The following is a 21701-nucleotide window of genomic DNA, read 5'->3' on the forward strand; positions in this document are numbered from 1 at the left end:
TGTCAAATATTGTAAAAAAAATGTTTTTAAGGCTTCTCAGTTGTGTGCTTATTTGAGGATTAAGTAAATAAGAAAAATTAATTTAAAAAAGTGACAAATACCCCTCTGAAAAAAATTAAAGAAGTTATAAATTATTTCATTATTTATTCAACACGTAATGCAAACGATTACACCTAATTCAATGCATTTTCAATTAATTTCGTAATTTCTCATAAAAACGTTAACGTTTTGATAAGATTGTCGCTTTTATTTAAAAATAATTGCGCAAAAGTTTAAAAAAATTTTATGACAGTCACAGTTATGTACCTACTTTCTTATTATGTTTGTCTCCTGTTTGACAAAATTTTTTATATTAAACCCTATCACATTGCGTAGCATTTTTGATTTATAAAATAAATATTTTCAATATTTTTCAATAAATTTTGCATACTAAAATTTTTATAACTAATTTATAAACAACAATCAAAAATAAAGATCAATTTAGTAAAAGTTCTTAGTTTTCAATGTGCAACAAAAAAGGAGAAAATAATAATAGTGCGATAAGAAGAACTTCTCACCACTTTCAAATCAGCTAACTTGACGAAAGGCGGGAGATGTTCTCCTGTTTTTGGGAATGGAGTAGCTTTCCTGACTCCCGAAGTACTAACTCCTCGTGTTCCACAGGGGAAGGGGATCAGAGATGCTTGTCAGCGCCTTCTACGCATGCGTAGTAACGTCCATTTCGAGCAAGAAGTCGAAATAGTTTTGGCATTTTTCGGCACAGTTGTGACAAGTCCCAAACAGCTCTTAACTGATTCTTTCTTTATTTCTTTTCCTTACTTTTAAAACTGATCGGTGAAGAAACTTTTTTGGGAAAAATCTTGGCAGACGGATTAGGTCTACGCTTCGAGAATGTTTTTCTTTTCCTGATCTCACAAGAATACAAAATAGACGGACAGAGTGCTTATTAGATAGACATTTTAGTGTAGACGACTTTTATTCCAATGATTTTCGCGATTCTAGTAATCCATCATAATTTCTTTCTTATTTTTTCTCACTTTTTTACAGTTATGAGACGAATTTAATGCTTTAAATTTGTTCGACAAACAACTTTAGGGGACTATTTTAGCTAAATTTCTGTTAAGTTTTTAAGAAAAGACATCAAAGCATATGACCACGTTTTTCGTTATTTAAATTATTAATCTATTAATGTCCGACCTCAAAAAGTGACCTACCTATATGTGAAAATCACCGATATAAAAATAGTAGTTATACATTTAAATTTCTAGCAAGTGGATATTTCGATCTGTTGCCTACCACTTTAGCCTTAAAAAGGCAGCAATCACTTTGATTTCATACCCAAATTCAATTATTAATATACCATGATAGATAGGACTATCTCGTTTCTGCAAATTAATCCTAATAATGGAACATTAGTGCTATCACATTTTTTCTGTCTGCAGCAAAGGAACCGTCCTTTTAAAAGGACACTAGACGCAAATGGGTAATAAATGCACCAACCAAATCTCATCAGGTTTCTTTATATTCTTTGAAAAGTTTTCTCCGGCTTCTTAGGGCCGATTTTCAGTGATCTTTTTGAAGAATCCATTTCTGTAACAATGACTCGTATCAAAAGCCTATAAATATCTTTGCGCGCAAAAATTTTAAAGATAAATTTAAAGAAATAAAAAAATTTCAGCTGCGGAACTAGAATTTTTTAATTTAATGTTACATAAAATACCTAGAAAATGTACTTGAAAATTGCCTTACATCATATTTTACCTAAAAACAATATGCATACTTTAAAATGCTTTGGTATACTGTAAATTCTGCCCTTTTAAACATTGCCAGTAACACTTTTATTAGAGTGGAAATATTCTGTGATTCCTTGGTTCAAACTAAAAGATCAAAATTTTATTTTAATGAAGCAAAGAATATATTTTTGAAGAAAAATAAATTAACAATCAACTGTTCCTTAACATCTGAAATTAAATAAATTCTTCAAGTTAACTTTCACACTGTTAGAATTTTCATTTCAAAATTATGATAAAATTACCGGCAGCAGTCTGTCCATCCAATTAACCGTAAATTTTACGGTAAAAAACATTTTTTACCTTGACGGTTTTGAAACTGTTTACAACTAGTATGCTTAAAAAATCATGAATACAGAACTACAAGGTTTTTTAACCATTTACAATTAGCATGGTTTCAATACCGCGAAAAGGTAATTTAACTGGGTCCAGGAACTAGGCTTTTAGTTAGGAAATGGACATTGAAGAGTGCAGGGTTGAAATTTGGGAATGCAGGACACTGGAAACTCATCAAGTGTTGAAGGGAACTGCGGCATTATAGTGATGTAAACGCTGGGATTCGAACCCCGGTTCTGTAAGTCATAAGACTGACAGATTAGCCCTCTCGGCCATAATATGCATGCTGTGTCAAGGAACTAAGTGACTTTATTAGGTGGGCATAGTTGGTGCGATAAAATTCTGGTTGTTTAACAGTATTAGGTGAAAGCAGTTAATAAACAGTTTTTCTCACAGTTAACAGTTTGATTACTATCTTATTTATGGTTATTTGACTGTTCTGTTTGAATATGGTACAGAAGCATTTAAGTATATTGCTATTTAACCATTTTTTCCAAAAAATTTCCAGCAGTGCAGACTGATGATACTTCATAAATAATTAATTCTTTCCAAAAAAACACGTGAAAAAAAAGGGAAAAATCTTTTCCTATTTATTACCAGAAACTCCAGATTTATGTATTCCAAATAAATTTTAAAATCTAATTCATCAAGCAAACCAAAGCAGAATTTTTGCTAGACTCTTTAAATATTCTCTTTCTGCGAGTTTTATTCCTAAAAACGAACAACTTAGCATTTTTTCTGATCCCCCCCCCACGTTCAAATTTAATACTATCGTTTCATTTTAATATTTTATATATTCAAGCTCAAAGTGGGATATCCGGCATTAAGTATACCGAAAATCGATTGCGACAAAGTAGGAAATGATTGAACATAACTCTCATTGGATAGATATTGCATACAATGCAAGTGACAAACCGGGAAAGTAGGAAATTTAGATATTTAATGCATTTAATTAGTATGATTGCGTTTTATAAGTATTAGTTAAAGTAATTTTTTGATGCAGCAAGTATGTTCGCAAATTTGTATTGTTCTAAATAAGACAAGCAAATATTTTTATTTATTGCCATGTGCTATTAATGATAATCGGATTAACAGGCATATAAATCCGGCAAGGATATGTGGGCCATTGACTAATATTCACTTACCCGGAATTTCTATATTGATGTTTTTTAAATTGTGAAGGCAATTGTCCGGTATTCCCTGCATTGATATTTTTCTAATTGACTGCTAGTAATAATAATCAAATAAGCAAGTTAAAGTAAAAAGTGTGTCAGCTGAGGAATATTTTTTCAAGCAAGAAAACGAAAACAATAATGCACTGTTTCTGTCTTTTATAACTCCGATATTGCCTAAAGAACATTTGTCATTGTATACAATACCTAGGTGAAATATATATTAATCCTCATGTTGCATATTTTACCTGAAAATGCACAGAATTGTGAGCTATGCTGGAATTTTCCACTTAACCGGTAGCCTACGCACATCATTAATGACCATTATAAATTAGAGATTAAGTGTTTAAAAAGTATCACTTAAATAGTCACTTAAGGGCAGTGGTCGCTCAGGGGTAATAGCGCTCGCCTCCCAATGAGGTGCCCCGAGTTCGAATCCCAACGATGGCTGGTTGATTCATATTCCGCCCCCGGCTCGCATCAGCAACAATACTGATGTAAAATAACCTCAGTGGTAGACGGTTCATGGGTTAGAGTCCCCATGCCATCAGACTCACCGTCGGAGATTTTGTGGTTTTCCTCTCTATGCAAAGCAAATGCGGATTAGTTCTACTAAAAAATCCTCCAGGGAGGCAAGTTTCTCCCAATACTTGATCCAAGAGTTCCTTTGTCTTCTGGATTGGGTTCAAAACTGCAAGGCTACGAAGTTGAACACTAGTAGTCGTACGCTCGAAAATGGGTCGACTGTTCAACGACGGCTATAAGCTTGAAGATGCTTAAATAAATCTTCTTTTCAGATTATATAATTTTGATTTAAAAGAAAGTATTTCGAGCACCGGCCCCTAAAATGAGGCCTTTTTAATTTCAACAATATGATAAAATAGAAAACAAGATTTGCTGCCCACCCTTACAACGTTTCTAAAGAAAATATTTAGTTTAGTGTTATTACATTAACTATTAAAACGTTTACATTAACTATCAAAGCGTTTGATTTAATTTATTAATCAAAGCGTTTAATTTGAAAAAGAAACTCATATGAATTCGTAACTTATTAGAGGTCCTAAAATATTGTCGATAAATGCGTTTTTTTTTTTCGTTCCTTCTTTTTTTTTCTCTTTTTTTTATAGTTTTTTTCTTTGTAGGACATCATTCGTGGGTTTTTGATAATTTTTTTAGACTTCTTTTTCTTTTTCAGTCATTTTTTTATGAATTTTTAATATCTTTAAATTTAAGATCATTTTGCTTCTGAATTAATTTATTTCTTTTTATAAATTAGTATAAATTTTGCTCTGAAACTTCAAATTTTAAATATATTTCTGTAACAAATGTTGATGCTTGTCAGAGCTTTCAAGATATAAGAAATTGCTTTTGGACAGTAGGCATTCTTTCAATTTTAAGGATATCGATACATTGGATAATATATAATTAATAAATCCTAATTTATTTTTACCGGGTATTTATTTATATTGTATTCTGTTCCTAAGTTACATATTTATTTCAATTATTACTTATTTTTTATTAAATTTATAAATATACTAGCAACGAGTTTTATTTTTTGAAAAAAAATTTTATATAAAAATTGTTTTTTAAAAATTTTTAAAGCTATTATTTTTCATTCTTAGTTCATTCTTTATGGATTTTAGAGGCTTTTTGTAATTTTTTTAAGAATTTTAAAGTCTTCAATATTAACCCTGTTTATCAGAAAAAACATGCTATAAATATTTAAATTCGAATCAATATTTTAAATCGATGGTTTTAAGCGTTCAGTTGCCATTAAAATCTCCAGTGCAAGATCAAAATAAATCACAAGATAGCCTTTTAATATATATTGTCACAGCAATTATCTTTGAAGTCAACTGTTATTTTAACGCTAAAGAAAGTGCCATTATCTAGCATTTTTTTCTTCTTGGATAAATGCTAACTTTCAGAGGAGAGCAAATGGATTTATTTCTATATTGCCCTTCAAGAGGCTCTTTCAGAAATCTATATTTATATATATCTTTTCATTAAATTTATAAATATACAAGCATCGATTTATAATTTTTTAAAAAAAGTTTCAATATAAAAATTGTTTTTAAAAAATTTGTAATTATATTTTATTTTTTATGGGTTTTAGAGGCATTTTTTGCATTTTTAAAGACTTTTAATGTCAGTAACATGCTAACACTATTTATTCGAAAAAATCATACAATAAATATTTAAATTCGAATCAATATTTTAAATCTTTGGTTTCAAGCGTTCAGTTGCCATTAAAATCTCCAGTGCAAGATCAAAATAAATCACTATGTAGCCTTTTAATATATATTGCCACAGCAATAATCTTTGAAGTCAACTGTCATAACGCTAAAGAAAGCGCCATTATCTAGCTTTTTTTTTCTTTTGATAGACGCTACTTTCAGAGGAGAGCAAATGGATTTATTTCTACATTATTGCCCTTCAAGAGGCTCTTTCTGAAATCTATAAATCTCAACAATTTTCTTCTTTAAAAGTGATGAACAATGGGTGGACACGTAAGGATGAACACATTTTGAAGTGGTCACATAAACTATAGATAGGAGGAATAATTCAACGCTTTACTTCCTTTTGTTTCATCATTGCTATTTGAAGAATTCAACTTCTATTTATCCCTGAAGAACCAAATTATTTAAATTGAAGAAATATGAGTTTAAAATGTTTCATAAAAAAAAATTATCAAATATTCCTCAACTGTTCCTAGTGAAGGCACTAGAATTTCCAATATAGGAGAACCGAATATCCCCAACGAGGGAACACAACTGAAATTTATTCATAAATTTTGTACATTTTTTAATGAGTTGGTTCTATTTTTCTATGAAAAAGTCTGTGGGTTATTAGACTATTACCATTTATTTAAATTGTACTGAAATATTAGTTCAATATTTTTCAGAATAAAATTTAATACCAAATATTCTTCCTCTGTCTCCAGAGGTGATATTAGGATTTTCCCTCAGTGCCTAAACTTCCAGACAAGGAGACAACTGAATTTTATACATTTTATTAATTTTTTAATTAGTTGATTCTACATTTCAATGATAATTATTAGATTGCTATCATTTACTTAAGTTGAAGAGATATTAGATTTGATTTTTCAAAGTGAAATTTATTAACAAATTTTCTTCTTCCAGAGTTTGCACTGGGATTCAAACGATGGAAGAGCCATAACTCCCGAATGAAGGAACATAAAAAATTATGCATAAGTTTTGTCTATTTTTTATGAGTTGGTTCTACTTTTCAATGATTTGTCTTTTGAACTCAGGCAAATATTAAAAGACTTACATAAAATTATTACGGTAATTGTCAAAAACATAAAATATGTACAGGGACGTGAAAAAGTCTCCCGCAAGTACATTTTTTTCTAACTTTTTTCGGCTTTTGGCTGTTTAAGTGAGTAATAAACAACTAATTTTGCTTCCATTCATTTTATGATTACAAAATTCAAATAATATCACATTATTACTTATTCATTAATATATCTATAAAAAATTTTAAACGTAAAAAATAAAATTAACTACAATATTTCCGTGTTCAAAAATCTCCCGATTTTGATTTTAATTGAATTAAAATTATTTAATAAATATAAGTTGGAAATTTAATAATTCTAGCAGTAATAATTTACTATCTAGTAATAATAATTCTACCTGGTTACGAATAATCAAAGTTAATAATTTCAAAATTGAAGCTTAAGAGTGGTTGACCAAGAAAAACAATTGAAAAGAATTACATATAATAAGCAATTAATATAGGAAATTTACAACTAAAATTCCACTAGAGTTATGAAAAGAAAGCATTGTAATTATTAGTAGCAATACTGTTTCAAAACATTAATATGAAGATAGATTGCATGGACGAATAACCTTAACAAAAGCCATTAATCAATGAAATAATCAGATGGTTTGAAATTCTGTGTGCCAAAGAACACGCCCCATTATAAACGGTGGAAAAGGCTCCTTTATAAAAAAATTTTAAAAAAAGTGGTAAGGCATTTACCCTTAAATGTATATATCAGATGTACCGCTTAGTTCTGTCAAATACTCTCGTAACAAGTTTGAATATCTATGCAAATACACTTTTGCGCAATATATCCTGTGTCTCTTTCAGCTAGAACATTGCCATCGAGCTAAAGTGTAAATGCTCTACCACTTTCTTTTACAAAAGAACCTTTTGCTGCATTACTGTAAAAGAAGGTGTGTAACCTCACACTATAAGAAACTAAAAAAAAAACTGAAAATATAAGTAAAAAGTACTGGCACTGAATGTGCCAGTGCATTTTGCTGTAAATTAAATATTTACTGTAAAAATTTATTACAGTTTAAATTTACAGTTAAAAGTATGTCTGAAGAACCAATCAGCCATCCTTAAGATTCGGGCAAAGAGAGTATGTTTATCAAGCTAACTCCTAAACCTGCATCTCAACAGAATTTTGACATTTTTAAAAGCAGATAAATTAAGTTTGAAAATTGATCGTGACCTGATAGTAAAAAAAAACTATCATGTTCCTCTAATGTAACAATTCCCAATTTTTTTCAGTCATGAAACCCTAAAAGAATAACTTCCTTTCGGCAGAATCCAGACTTTGTAAATAAAGTATCGAAGGACAGTTGCAAACGTACTAACCTGTAAAAGAATTTATTTCTAAAATACTTGAAAAATTGAATAAAATTTTTTCATTGTTTTATAACTAATAACTTTAAATTAGGTTTTTAATCCGATAATAAAATTCGCAGTCATAAAACTGTATCAATTCTTAATTATGAATTTCTTTTTAATGTATGGACATTAGCTAAAAATGAATAAAATATGCTGAATTATGTTTTCTGAATATGCTGTTATGTTAAAATATGCTGAATTATAAGTTGTTTTGAACGTTGAAAATGGTTATTGGGGTAACATATTACTTTATTAAAAAATTTAGATATTTTATTTTGATTTGAAAATGAATGGGAAATGCTAAGATATTTTTTTTTCATAAATACAGAACTTGTTCATACTTTATTCAACATATTGTTAGAAAAAATTGTACTTTTTAAAAAAAATATTGCCATTTCTTCTTCATTGGCATTAAACAATTTTGAAAAGGCCACCGAAATATTAAATAAATAATGGATTAATTATTGGATTTAAATATAACTGAAGGTTTCAAAAATTATTAATGATAAAAAAAAAAATAAGTCCTTACTCTCGGAACCCCTTTGAATCTTTCACGGAACCCTAGAGTTTCGCGAAACTTCCTTAGAGAACCACTGTTGTAATGACATTGAACTACTTTTCCAGTACGATTTAACGTGAAAGTTGAAAAAGAGACTACATTTTACTGTAATAATTAGCTCAAAAGTTTCCTGAAATTTTTACAGTGCACGTCCTCTTGCACATTTTCATAAGTCATTAATAGGTTTTAATTGGTAACCCAGTTTTAATAAGTAATTTCCAAGCTAAACAGCATTTTCATGCAAATTATTTTTAATATTTAAATCATTATTAGGTATCAAATAAGATGATACCTAATGAAATAAAGAACCAGGGAAATAAATTTAAAGTCAAAATGTCTGTCACGTAATAAAACTCTTAGAGATTCAGGCAATTGTCATCTAAACATCGACAATCAATAAAAATGTTTTATTGCTTCAGAATATCTCGCAAAACATGGGATTACCATCAAATCGTTGCACTGTCACCACCACCCGCAGCAATAAGATGATAAAAATCAGTGAGCGCTGAATAGCTATGTAGCAAATAATCGGTCAATAGCTGCTATTTCGTTCAACTTAAGTGAAACGACGCATCTTCAGAATGATATATCCAAACATTTTTTAAAGAAGAAATAAGTTATTGTAGGGGTTTACTTTTCTTGTATACCAAGTATAAAATAATATCATCAAATCGAACCACTGTGATCAATAGGGGGGTCAAACGCTACTTGTAATATATCTATGCTTTTTATGCTTGTTATGCTTGCTATTTTTTTCATTAATATCCCCCCCTTTTGCATATGTCTATAATTTTCCTTTATTTTATCTTCATTTTGAACTTATCTAATGAGTTCTGTTTACTTGCAGCTTATGCGAAATGAAACTTATTGTTCTTCTTAACTTTCTTCGTGTTTTCTTGTATTTATTTATTTTGTTGTGTGTGTGTGTGTGTGTGTGTGTGTGTGTGTGTGTGTGTGTGTGTGTGTGTGTGTGTGTGTGTGTGTGTGTGTGTGTGTGTGTGTGTGTGTGTGTGTGTGTGTGTGTGTGTGTGTGTGTGTGTGTGTGTGTGTGTGTGTGTGTGTGTGTGTGTGTGTGTGTGTGTGTGTGTGTGTGTGTGTGTGTGTGTGTGTGTGTGTGTGTGTGTGTGTGTGTGTGTGTGTGTGTGTGTGTGTGTGTGTGTGTGTGTGTGTGTGTGTGTGTGTGTGTGTGTGTGTGTGTGTGTGTGTGTGTGTGTGTGTGTGTGTGTGTGTGTGTGTGTGTGTGTGTGTGTGTGTGTGTGTGTGTGTGTGTGTGTGTGTGTGTGTGTGTGTGTGTGTGTGTGTGTGTGTGTGTGTGTGTGTGTGTGTGTGTGTGTGTGTGTGTGTGTGTGTGTGTGTGTGTGTGTGTGTGTGTGTGTGTGTGTGTGTGTGTGTGTGTGTGTGTGTGTGTGTGTGTGTGTGTGTGTGTGTGTGTGTGTGNTTTTAAGCTTCTCAGAACACTTTATTTCGCATAGGCATACATAGTAAACTTTAGGGTCACGCTGTGTACCCCCTAATTGACCTATAATTATTTCCTCTGGTTGGGTACACAATCCGGAAAATGAAAGATATAATCTTTTCATCAGCCCACACGATTATATCCGCAAAAAAGATATAATCGTGTGAACTGATGAAAAGATTATATCTTTTATTTTCCAGTTTTTTTTTAGAAAAAATTTCATCCTTTTTTTCTTTCTTTTTTTCTTAAAAATCAGTTGTTTGTTATTTTTTTCATTATTATTTCCCCCCCCCTTTTTGCATACGTCTATAATTTTCCTTTGTTTTATCCTCATTTTGATATATATATATATATATATATACAGAGGTTGGACGAAGTAATGGAAACACTTCGATGCTAACACATTGTTTGATATTTCTCAAAAATTACTCAGAATTACTTAGAGATTCAGTTTATAAATTTAGAAGTGTTTAAATGGTATGATTTCTCATACTTATCAATGAAGTTTAAAGTTTTTTGATCTTTGAATTACTGGCAATAAATTACAAACGGAAAAAAAATTATCATCCTATGTCAAAATTGTAGTAATAAATGCGTTACTTATAGCTAATATTTTGGTTATTATATGCAATAATTCAATAATTGAGCAAAATTTTTGCAAACGCAGCTTAAATATTTATGGAAATATGCACCGTTTTATAAAAAAACAATTTTTTTTTTTTGAAAATTAATAATAAAAACTACACAAGATATAAGTAATTAAAGTAATTTTTTACACTGCGCATGCGTTTTTATACTACAATTTTAAAAAATTCATATATTTGTAGTGCATCGTATTTGAGAAATTAATTTAAAAAAATAGTCCGATTTGAATATTTTTAAAATTTAAAAAGTTTCAAGCAATCTGCAAAATAGTTTTCCTACTTTTTAAAAGAAAACTAAAAATAATAAAGAGTTTTCCACAAATTTTATTTTGTGCTGTTAAACAAGATTTATTAACAAATGATAACACCCTTCTAATGATAGTTCGAACAACAAGATGTGATAGTATTATGAAATAAACAATGCGAAAGAAAAGATACTTTTATGGGGGATGGATCCCGACAATGTCGGCGTCTTTTCGAATAAATCTTGTTTAATAGTACGAAACGAAATTTTTCGAAAACCTCTCAATATTTTGAGCTCTCTTTTAAAAAGTAAGACAACTACTTAGAAAATCGCTAAATACTTTTTAAATTTTTAAGATATTCAAATCGAACATTTTTATTAATTGTCAAATACAATTCACTACAAAATTAAGAAGAAAAAAAAAATTTTAATTTTTTTCCGCACATGTTCAGTATAAAAAAAACTACCTTAATTACTCATGTCTTGCCCAGTTTTAAGCAAATTTTTCTCAAATTTTATAATAATTTTGGAATTAATAACGAGAATTTTGAACTAAATTGATCCAAGAGTTTCGTTTAATTTTATTGAATATTTTCAAAGTTATAGAAAAGAAACGTAGGTTGAAAAAATTCGTTTTTTATTAAAATGTACATATCTTCATAACTATTTTAGCTAGGTTTACGAAAATTTGTGCAATTATTTCATATAATAACAGACTAATAGTTATAAGTCACTAATTTATTATTACATTGTTTGGCATAGGGTGTTTAAAAAAAAAATTTCCGTTTGTAATTTATTGACGGTCCTTTAAACCTCAAAAATCTTTAAACATCATTGATATGTATGAGAAATCGTCTCACGATATTAAAACTTCTAAATTTATTAACTGATTCTCTAAGTATTTTTTGAGAAATACCAAAAGATGTGCTATGTTTAGTCAACCACTGAGTGTGTGCATATATACATATACACACACACACATATAACGTCGTTGCCGAGTGGAAGGATTAAAACAGGTCTTAGGTCGGGAAGGAGGGTACAAAATTTATTTATTAATTATTAGACAGTGCAGTCATGAGAAAAGTGTAAAAAGTGCACATGAAAAGTTGCGCTCCTTGGTTATATGTTAGGGAAAATCTTGCAAAGTAAAATCCTTAAAATGTCTTAATTTAGGGAAAGAGGGAAATCTTAGTAGTTGCTATTGGTTTATGAAATAGATCGAATGTTTCCCACACAGAGCAAAGGGGAAAATGTCCTGCTTTTAATTAAATGCATGCTTGAGCCAAAAATAGATTTAAGAACAGGATGTGGCTTTTAAAAGTGTGAGAAAGTATTTCGATAAGAATAATAATTAGGATAACATAAAAAGATTAATTGAAGCTTTTTATGTTACATATATATATATATATATATATATATAAATCTTGCAAATACACAAAGAAAACAAGAACGGAAATTAAACGAAAAAACATTAAAACATTTTTTAAAAGGAGACGAAGAAAAACTACCGAAAATAACAAATTAATTTCAAAATTTCTAGTGGTGAAAGCATTGAGCTGTTGCCGCGAAGTACGGGGTTTATTGGAGTTCGATGCCCAATGGCAACTTTAAGTTCGACCAACTTCAGATTGAAGGATACCAGTATTTTTAGGAAGTAAAGATGATCAATGATTAATGCTGACCACATTACCAATACCATGCCGTTGGTTACTAAATTGTGGACGCTTAACCTCCGGACCACTACGAGCTGATGGGAATGATTTACTTAATAACTGATTTTTATTCTTAAATGTTATTAACATAATTATCTTTGCTATTTATTTCCGCCTACTTTTGTAAATGTGCCCAGTTTGAACAGAATTAAAAATTACGAATCTGTTCGACTGAACTGTAAAAAACATGAAACGCAAAATGCTTTAATTTCACCAAGCATTCTTAGTTTCCATTTCATATTTATCTTTATTCGGTTTTTCTTTAGGTTTATCTTCATTTCTTAATATTAGAATATATATAAGAACGATATTTAGTTAAATTTCATTTGTTTGTTTTTTGTGTTCATTAAATTAAGATTTTTTTTTACCAACTCTCTCAAGTTTTTCTCTGTTTTTAATTATCGTTTATTTAAATTCAAGAAGTTGAAACAAAGCTAAATACTTTAAAATTGAAATTATTTTGAAGAAAAAAAAGAGTTTAAATAACATTGAGCTCCACCGTAGTGCTTAAGACTTATTTCCATTTAATATTTTGCTTAAGATAAAATCAAAAATAAAGTGTCCTGAAAACTTCAGCACTTTAATGTAGCACTTCGGGCACTCAAGCATGAGTGAGTACAGATATATATCATCCTAAATATTTGAGTAATAATACATTTACACAATAAAAAATCAATTCTTATTTAAAAATATGTATCCTCATATGCTTTGTTTTTCAAAAACTTGTGCATTTAAAACAAATTATAGGTAACAAAATCTCCCTAAATTTATCAAAAGACCAATAGCCCTTAGAGTCATAAAAAAATCTTAATTTCTTTCAACACTGTATAAAAACAAAAAATTTTCCTTATAATGAAATGTCAAAAAGATAAATTTATCGTATTATTGAGTACACACTTCGAAAAATAACCTGTGTAATATTGATAATATTATTAAATGATATTGGATAATAAAGAATATTAAGTGCAAGATTTATTGATATATCTTTCAATCAATTATTATTTTGGCTGTTTTCAAAACAATGGCCAATTGAGATTTAAACTAAGGAAGCCCCTCAAAAAATGTATGGCCCAGGATGCCGTGTAATGAAGTTCTAGGTCTCGACACTATTTTGGTTCCCCAGATTTATTTTCCTTTTCCTGGACTTACGGATGTATTGCAATAATTATGACCTCTTGTACAGCTAAAAATTGTATTAAAGATGGAAACAGTTTTTGTTGTTTTCATTTAAAACTTTAGAAATGTANTAACGGTACAATATCTTTCAATCAATTATTATTTTGGCTGTTTTCAAAACAATGGCCAATTGAGATTTAAACTAAGGAAGCCCCTCAAAAAGTTTATGGCCCAGGATCCCGTGTAATGAAGTTCTAGGTCTCGACACTATTTTGGTTCCCCAGATTTATTTTCTTTTTCCTGGACTTACGGCTGTATTGCAATAATTATGACCTCTTGTACAGCTAAAAATTGTATTAAAGATGGAAACAGTTTTTGTTGTTTTCATTTAAAACTTTAGAAATGTATTTCTTAAATTACTGCAACATGTCGAAATAAGTTGAACTAAATCAACTGATTTTTGCGGATTTCAAATTAGTTATGTAGGAAAAGTAGTTACGTAAATGCTTATATCTCATAACATTATATGCATTTCAATATTTTTTGTTGATGACATTGGTTTTATTGTGTTATAATTTTTCTTAAATAATTGTTGTCACGCATCAGCTCTTAGAAGTTGAAATGCTACTCTCAGTAGAAAATTTATGACAACAATTTTTATTTAAGGAATTTAAATAATGATTAAGTAAAAACAAAATTTGTCAGGAGATGTTTCGGGTTACAATAGTTTAGGTGACGTTTGAAACTTTTTCGTGAGTATTCAAGTTTCAAGAGTATAAATATATTTTTGAAAACAGAACAAACTAGTTTCCTGCCATGTATTCACCGATAATAAATTAAGCACTAACAAAATTAAATTTTAATTTTTAACAATATAGTTAGAAGTTGGACATTACTACTAGGGGTTAGAAGTTGGACATTACTTGTGGAACCAACAAATGGACAAGTCAGCATACCGAAATCAAAACTTGTTGAACTTAAAAAAGAATTAAATTTAAAGCTTAAAGGCCCAATCGAATACTTGAAATTCGCAAGCCGTAATCAACTTTTTCTGAGCAAGAACGTACTGGATATTGCCATTAACGCTACTTTAATAACTGAAATTCAAGGCACGCCAGTGAAAGCGGAGATATTAAATGAACACATTTTCACCAAATTTCTTGTTAAAGAAATAAAATCAGAATTAGCATTAGATTCCTTAGCAGCAGAAATATCAACCAATTTTAAACTCCAAAATCTAGAAATAATCCGATTTACTCGAAGAGATGCAAACAGATCACCAACATCCACGGTACTTGTCTCTACTCTTGGGCACATCGTACCTGAATAAATAAAAATCTGGTACCAGAACTATGACATCGTATTATTTACTGACAGACCCGCTTGTTTCAAATGCACCCATTTTGACCACCCAACAAAAACTTGTATGCCAGACAAAATAAGCACCCGATACGAGCAGTCAACAGAACACGGAATCTCCAAACACGATCCCTTAAAATGCACAGCAGTGCTCAGTGTTAAGAAGCTCACCTTAGTACAGACACCAAATGTTCATTTTATCGAAAAGAGGTGAACATTTTCCGGGTAAAATAGGAAAATCACCTAACGATAGCCGAAGCTAGGTGCTTTTATCAGTCCAAACCTAAAAAATCCTACGCTGAAATCACATCCTTTGAGTCGCCATCCACATTCGAGACTAAAAAAGAATTCCAATCTGCATTTCAAGAATTAGCAACCTCCTTAACCAAAATGATAACTCATGCTCAACAGATTGCACAGACATTACAAAAAGCTCTGATTGAATCTTTCTCTAATTATACATCGCTCGTCACATTAATGAGGGGAATTTAAATTGACTGCAGTCGCAGAAACCATTTTCGAAGAGAAATATAACATGCAATTTTCTCTCCACCAAATTCAGAAATAGTGTTAGGAATGAAACCTTGAAAAAGTACCGGAAAAAAGCGCCTCCATAGACGAATTGCTGACAGTTTCAATTTCAATTTATTCAACAAATCTGTCCCCTTGGTCCAAAACCATTGGAATCTCAGCCTACATTTCTCCATCCATTTCTCTAATCATGATCTTTCACTATCACTTCAGAGTGTTGAAACAAAAAATCCCAAAGAAACTTTCTGTGTTTCATTGCATCTCTATAGCACACGCTGGGGGGGGGATCAATCGGATCACCTGCTTCAAATTGTCAACTTTTGGATCGTGAGTGTCAATGACTTTTGAAGCCACATCTTCTATTTCTAAAGCCATACCGGTCTACAAAATTTAGACGTGTTATACGATGCTGCCATTCGTGTGGCAACTGGTTAACCTCGATGGACACCAATTCCACTTCTTATCAAAGAAGCAAAAATTAGTACTCTAGCTTCACAACATAAATGGCTCTCAGCAAAATTCTACTTCCGACACATCACCTTCCAGTCATCTTCTACAGCCTGCCATCAACTACATCTCCCTCCATCCCGCTTTCTACAAGATAAAATAACTTCACTTATAAGTTATATACCATTCATGCATAGATGGATGACCAGCACAAACTCTTTTCATGATAATGTTATTAAATTCCCCCCTCCCCTTCAAATCCCTTAAAGCGTCTCAATTTATCTTGATAATTTACCATTCCAAACCAAAGATTTACTCCTGCTACAGGTTTGAACTCTATTTGAAGAATTTCGCAATCGGAATCTTGCAAATCGTATTGTTCTGGCAACCGAAGGATGTAAACAATCAGATAAAATTAACTTGGAAATATAAACTTCCAAAGGGTACATGATCTCAGGTCAGCTTCCTCCGAATGCATCTGTCTTTACAGCCGAAAAATTAGCCATTTTCTTAGCGTCCCGCACTGGATTGATCGTTAAGACACAGTTCCCAGTAGATCATCGAAGTAAAGCATCACTGGCTGTGGTCAGTGTGCTGGTGGGTGACCACTTGGATTAATCTGCGCAGGGACCGAGTGCGTGCGGTGTTGGTCCTGTTGTACCGTAAAGTGCTCGACTTTACGTACAGATCGTTGGGCTACCGAATCGGAGGTGTCATCACCTCTGCAGAGGATTAAAATTGTGATTACACGTCTTCGGATCATCCTCAGAGATGTTTCCCAGACATTCGCCAATCCTCGTAACAAACTCCACTCCCTCTACAAATTCTTCTAAGCTACAAACCACTTCTGACCTTCTCTACAACTTTACGCCATCTATGAAGCCTCTACAGTAAGCTCCATTAATGGAAATACAGAGCTATAAGCTAATGCAAAGAACTCGTCGCACTCTTCTACAATCCACAAATGATTTGGCGCCAATATTTATTTGGATATTGATGCCTTGGTCTTTTAATTACGCTTTGAAAATAATTTCAATTAAGTAAGTTTGGGTTGAATTGAAATAGAGGTGCAATAAAGGAAAAAAGGACACGATTTCAAAAAGCTTAAGAATTTCTTGTTAGAAAAGGGGTTTGTAGACAGAATTGGGTATTAAAAAATAGTTTTTATCAACGCTTGATAAAAAAAAAAAACATGGGAAATATTATTAACCCATGTTTATATCTTTTTTGGAAGGTCTTATCTTATTATTTCTATCTAACACGTATTTATATTGCTTGTATATTATAATTAACATTGGACATTAATGGATAATATTGGATACATAAGCAAGTAACTAACCACTGGTCAAGTGATTTGATGTAGGCTATCTCCTAAATTTGAATTATAAATCTTTGTTTTTTTGTAAAACAGAAGAAGGCAAATTTTTTTCTATAAATATTATATATTATAAAAAATTTTAAAATAATTTTTTTATATTATTCTTTAATAATTATCTGGTTTAAGTAATATTAATCATTTCAAAGTTATTTATTATGTTACTTTTAAATACTTGGAAACTAAGAAGCAACAATTGTTTGAAGCCTGTAAAGAGGTCTTCCCTTTCTCAAACATTCAAAAAGGAGAGCGTACTACATAATAGATCTGATTGAATTTCTTTCCTTCCTTAAAAATTCATACCAAATAGTTAAGTTCGCGTTATGAAAAAAAAAGCTTGTTCTTCAATATTCTATTTAAATAGGTATAGAAAAACCTAATTTTATAATTACTTAAAGAACTTCTGAAATATAATAAAATTGTACTAATACTACTAAATTAATAATCACATACAAAACATTTACCCTTCCACAAATTACATATTGGATTCATGATTACAAATAGCATACTAATTTTGATAATCAAATAGTGTGAAGTAAGAATGCTTAAAGTGACTCTTTAATAATATGAATATTATTCTGATTTTAAAATTCTGTATAAAAGTAAAATTATAAAAGTTTTTTTTTTTTAATTTGATGAGAAAAACAAAACTTTTTGTTAGATGTTATACAGGATTTAATTTCAAGCTATTCTTATAATACCTATTACATAAAAGTTGTGTTGATCATTTTTAGCTTTTTCCATTTGATCCAATTTTTAACTTTAAAACAAATTAGAATTTTTAAAAACAATTGCATTCTAAATGAAATTAAACATCTCAACACATCAAATTTCATCTCTGTGTTTGTGTCCGATGCTATTAATTCAAATTTAACAGTTGATAATTCTTATACTAACAACCCAATTTTTTTTTATTACATTGTATTCCTTGAATATTTTGTAAGACTTCTTAGTTTCCATTTTCTAGGTCTTGTAGTTCTTGCTCGGCAAACGTAACGTAAAGTTCACCCGTAATGTCACTGTAAAAAAAAATCTCTATAAAAACTCTTGAAACAAATTTAAATTTAAAAAAAAATATAGGCTTGTGTTAAGTTCATAACCAAAAATTATCCTTTTAGAACAAGGAAATCATCTCTGTAGCTCTACAGTTGTATTCCCACTGCCTGCGGAGTGATGTGCATGTTATTTTTTGTACAAGTTAAGCAGTTTATAAATCTCGAGCTAATTACGCATTTTTTATGCCATGATAATCCCTATACAATTTTTAACAACACCTTTGTGATTTCAAGTTTCTTGGATAAAACAGAAGCAGTAGAGACTCTCGCACCTTTTTAATAAAGAGAATGTTTTCTTTTATAGCAGCACACTAATTTTGCAAGTTTTACGCTAGAAGTTTATATTCTGATTATTCTTAAATATAAATGTTTTTGTAAATTTTGAATGATTTTTTTAATATTTCTATAATAATAACCAATAAAAACCATTTCATACGAAATATAATTTTTTCATTACTTAATTTAAATGTAGCATATGTTTTTTTTGTTTGGCATGTTTCATTAGAATGCATTTGATTAAACTATTTTGATTTTTCAAATAATTTTTTAAAATTTGAAAGATCAGATTGCAAAGAATATGAATAAAAGTGGCAGATTATTACACTTTGTAAAAATTTCATTATATATTTATATATCTATGTGTGTGTATACAAAACATAGAGAAAAATATGTAAGAAAAAATATGAAGTTTTGAATAAGGATAAAAAGAAAAACAAATTGAAAAATTGGATTGTTGGGGACAAAAATAAGGAACAGATATAATCTCGTCATAAACTCACAAGATTGTATCTGAAAAAAGAGAGTGTTCAGATGTAGTCGTATGAGCTGATGACAAGATTTTTATATCGATGATATTTTCCTTATTTTGTTTTCCAGCTTTTTAATTTATTTAAATTTTTGAATATTTTTTTCGAAAAATTTTAATTTTTTTCTTTTCTTCCTTTAAAAAATCTTTATATTTTCCTCGTATTTTCTGTATATTTTAAACTTATTTAATGAGTTCTATGTACTTGCAGCTTATTGGCAGTAAATAAAAATTATTATTATATTTCTTAACCCTCATCGTTGATCTCTCTTTTCTTTTATCATTTTTATCTTTATTGCATTTATCAAACAATAAATTGATATTTGTAAAGAAAACTTATTGGAAATGATAAGAATAACCCTCTTGGTGGATATAAAGATGAATTTTTCTTTTTCAAGTGTGGCCCACTCGGGCAAATCCTGACTGTGACTCACGAGTTTTGACTTTAAATCGATATTGTTTTAGCTGATTTCATTGTACTACAATTTTCTTAACTTCACCAGTTATTTTGCAGGAAAGAAAATGTTTAAGGAAAGAAGGAATTCTGATTTTAAAGACTCCCAAAATGAAGAATCTATGATGGAACTTCAAAATTCATGCTATGAAGAATTAAGATCAATAATTGCTAAGTAATGAAGTTAACTTTTTTTACCTGCATATGTATTTTTGTATCCTCTTATTTTCTTCAAAATTTGTGTTATCAAATACACTTGAACAATATTTTTCTTCCAGAAATTTTTCATAACATACTAACTCCAGTTAATGGTAAAATATTTTCAAAATATTTAATTATTAACTTTTAAGCTTTATTTATGAACTTTAACGATTGTTAGCGAAAATTAGGCTTTCTTATAATTAGAAATTATTATACCTGTTAGCTGCTACGAAGATATGTTTACCATTGTTCTAAAACTCTTAATGATTTAGCAACTATAACAAATTATAGATAAGTATGAAACTTCTAGTTTTCAAATGTTTCATTTAAAATTTAATTATGAATTGTTTAATAAAATCAAGTACAATGTCTTCCAAAAAAAATCTAATATTCAGATCATATTGAAAATGTTTGGCTAAAGTGCCAAAAATTTCATTGTGTTTTAAAAAAGCATTTAGCTAAGAAAAAACAATGATCTATAATTTAACTCTGTAGCAGTAATTCTCAAACTATGCTTGGCCTAAAATTTTTCCCAGTGCTCCATGAAAGGTAGAGCCTGTTTCAAATTAAGAAAAATATTAAATATATTTTTAAGTTTAAAATTTAAAAATATATATATTTGAAGGAAAAAAAAATTTTATGATTTTTCACATTTGGTGTGTAACAAAAAAACACTGAGTAACAATTTTTTGTAACCTTTAAGGTCAGGCCTTGATAGATTGTGTGATTAAAGGAAATCATCGTCATTATTCAACGAAACAAATTTATGTCAAACTACGCTATTCAAATGACAGCTAAATATAATCTCTCTATGCTGGATCAGAATAACCTCATTTTTCTCTTTAAATTTGTGTATATGGCAGTCATAATTACATGTATATGTATTAAATATAATGTTTTGTCATTCAAACTATATATTTGATTTCTTGTTTTCTACAAGTGAAAGAATCAAGTATGGCCATTATTCTTTTTGATATTAAAGAAAAACAGAACAAATCATTTATTTTCAAACAAATAATGAAATCTCTATTTATATTTTTTTTAAAAATGACATTTTATCTGATAAACTTATGACACATGTAAATGGTGCATTTTTACCTTTCAATCCGACTTAAGTTTGAGAGCCCCTAATCAGAGTGGAGAGTTTAAAAAAGATAGTTGTTGAAATCTTGATCATTTGAGAAATAACTGCAGCTTTGTTAAAATTTATGTATCATAAATCGATTTTTCACTTTCATATACTAAATTATCTATATTACTGATAAAACATTTGTTAGATATTCATCTTATTATTAAATCAATTTTGTACATTTCTTTAAAACTTTTCACTGCTAAGTTTTTTTGTCCAGCAAAATGAAATCATATTATATCAACTATTTGTTGCAACATAAATTTAATAGAATTTAAATGATTAATGTGGTGAACATTATTTCTCAATATTATTTTTTAGCATTATGCACAATAACTTATCTATATTCCACAATTTATTTTTTTAGTGTTACTTGGAATAATCCTGTGAGCAATACTCTATTCAGGGTATGTATCATTATTTTTTTAAATTAATAAGGCTGAATTTGTTTATCAAGAAAACTTTAGAATCTAGTTTAGAAAGAATAAGTTTATTTCTACCACACAACTTTTAATAAACTCTTGGAATTGATATTAATTTTGATGAATTTTCACAAAAAATCTGTGTGAAAAAAAATTTTGCAAAGTTTAACATTGTATTACTACAATTGTCAGAATGAGTCTATTAAGAAGCTTCTAATACATACTGTTT

General features: G+C 29.6%; 2 protein-coding genes across 2 annotated transcripts in view; one reads left to right on the plus strand and one right to left on the minus strand.

Annotated features, from left to right (window-relative positions):
• LOC107440098 (cholecystokinin receptor-like) overlaps positions 1 to 688 on the minus strand; it is a 122570-nt gene extending 121882 nt beyond the window's left edge. The window contains exon 1 of the mRNA XM_071187641.1: positions 558 to 688. The gene's annotated coding sequence lies outside the window, so the exon portion shown is untranslated. The remainder of the gene's footprint in view (positions 1 to 557) is intronic.
• A 16231-nt stretch (positions 689 to 16919) lies between these two features.
• Positions 16920 to 21701, plus strand: part of LOC107440093 (zwilch kinetochore protein) — a gene marked incomplete at its 3' end in the record, with an annotated part of 65578 nt that continues 60796 nt past the window's right edge. The window contains 3 exon segments of the mRNA XM_071187324.1: positions 16920 to 17071; positions 19770 to 19895; positions 21418 to 21457. Coding sequence (XP_071043425.1) covers positions 16935 to 17071; positions 19770 to 19895; positions 21418 to 21457 — 303 coding nt within the window.

The sequence above is a fragment of the Parasteatoda tepidariorum genome, chromosome X1 (assembly GCF_043381705.1).
Source record: "Parasteatoda tepidariorum isolate YZ-2023 chromosome X1, CAS_Ptep_4.0, whole genome shotgun sequence".
NCBI classification, from domain to species: Eukaryota; Metazoa; Arthropoda; class Arachnida; order Araneae; family Theridiidae; genus Parasteatoda; species Parasteatoda tepidariorum.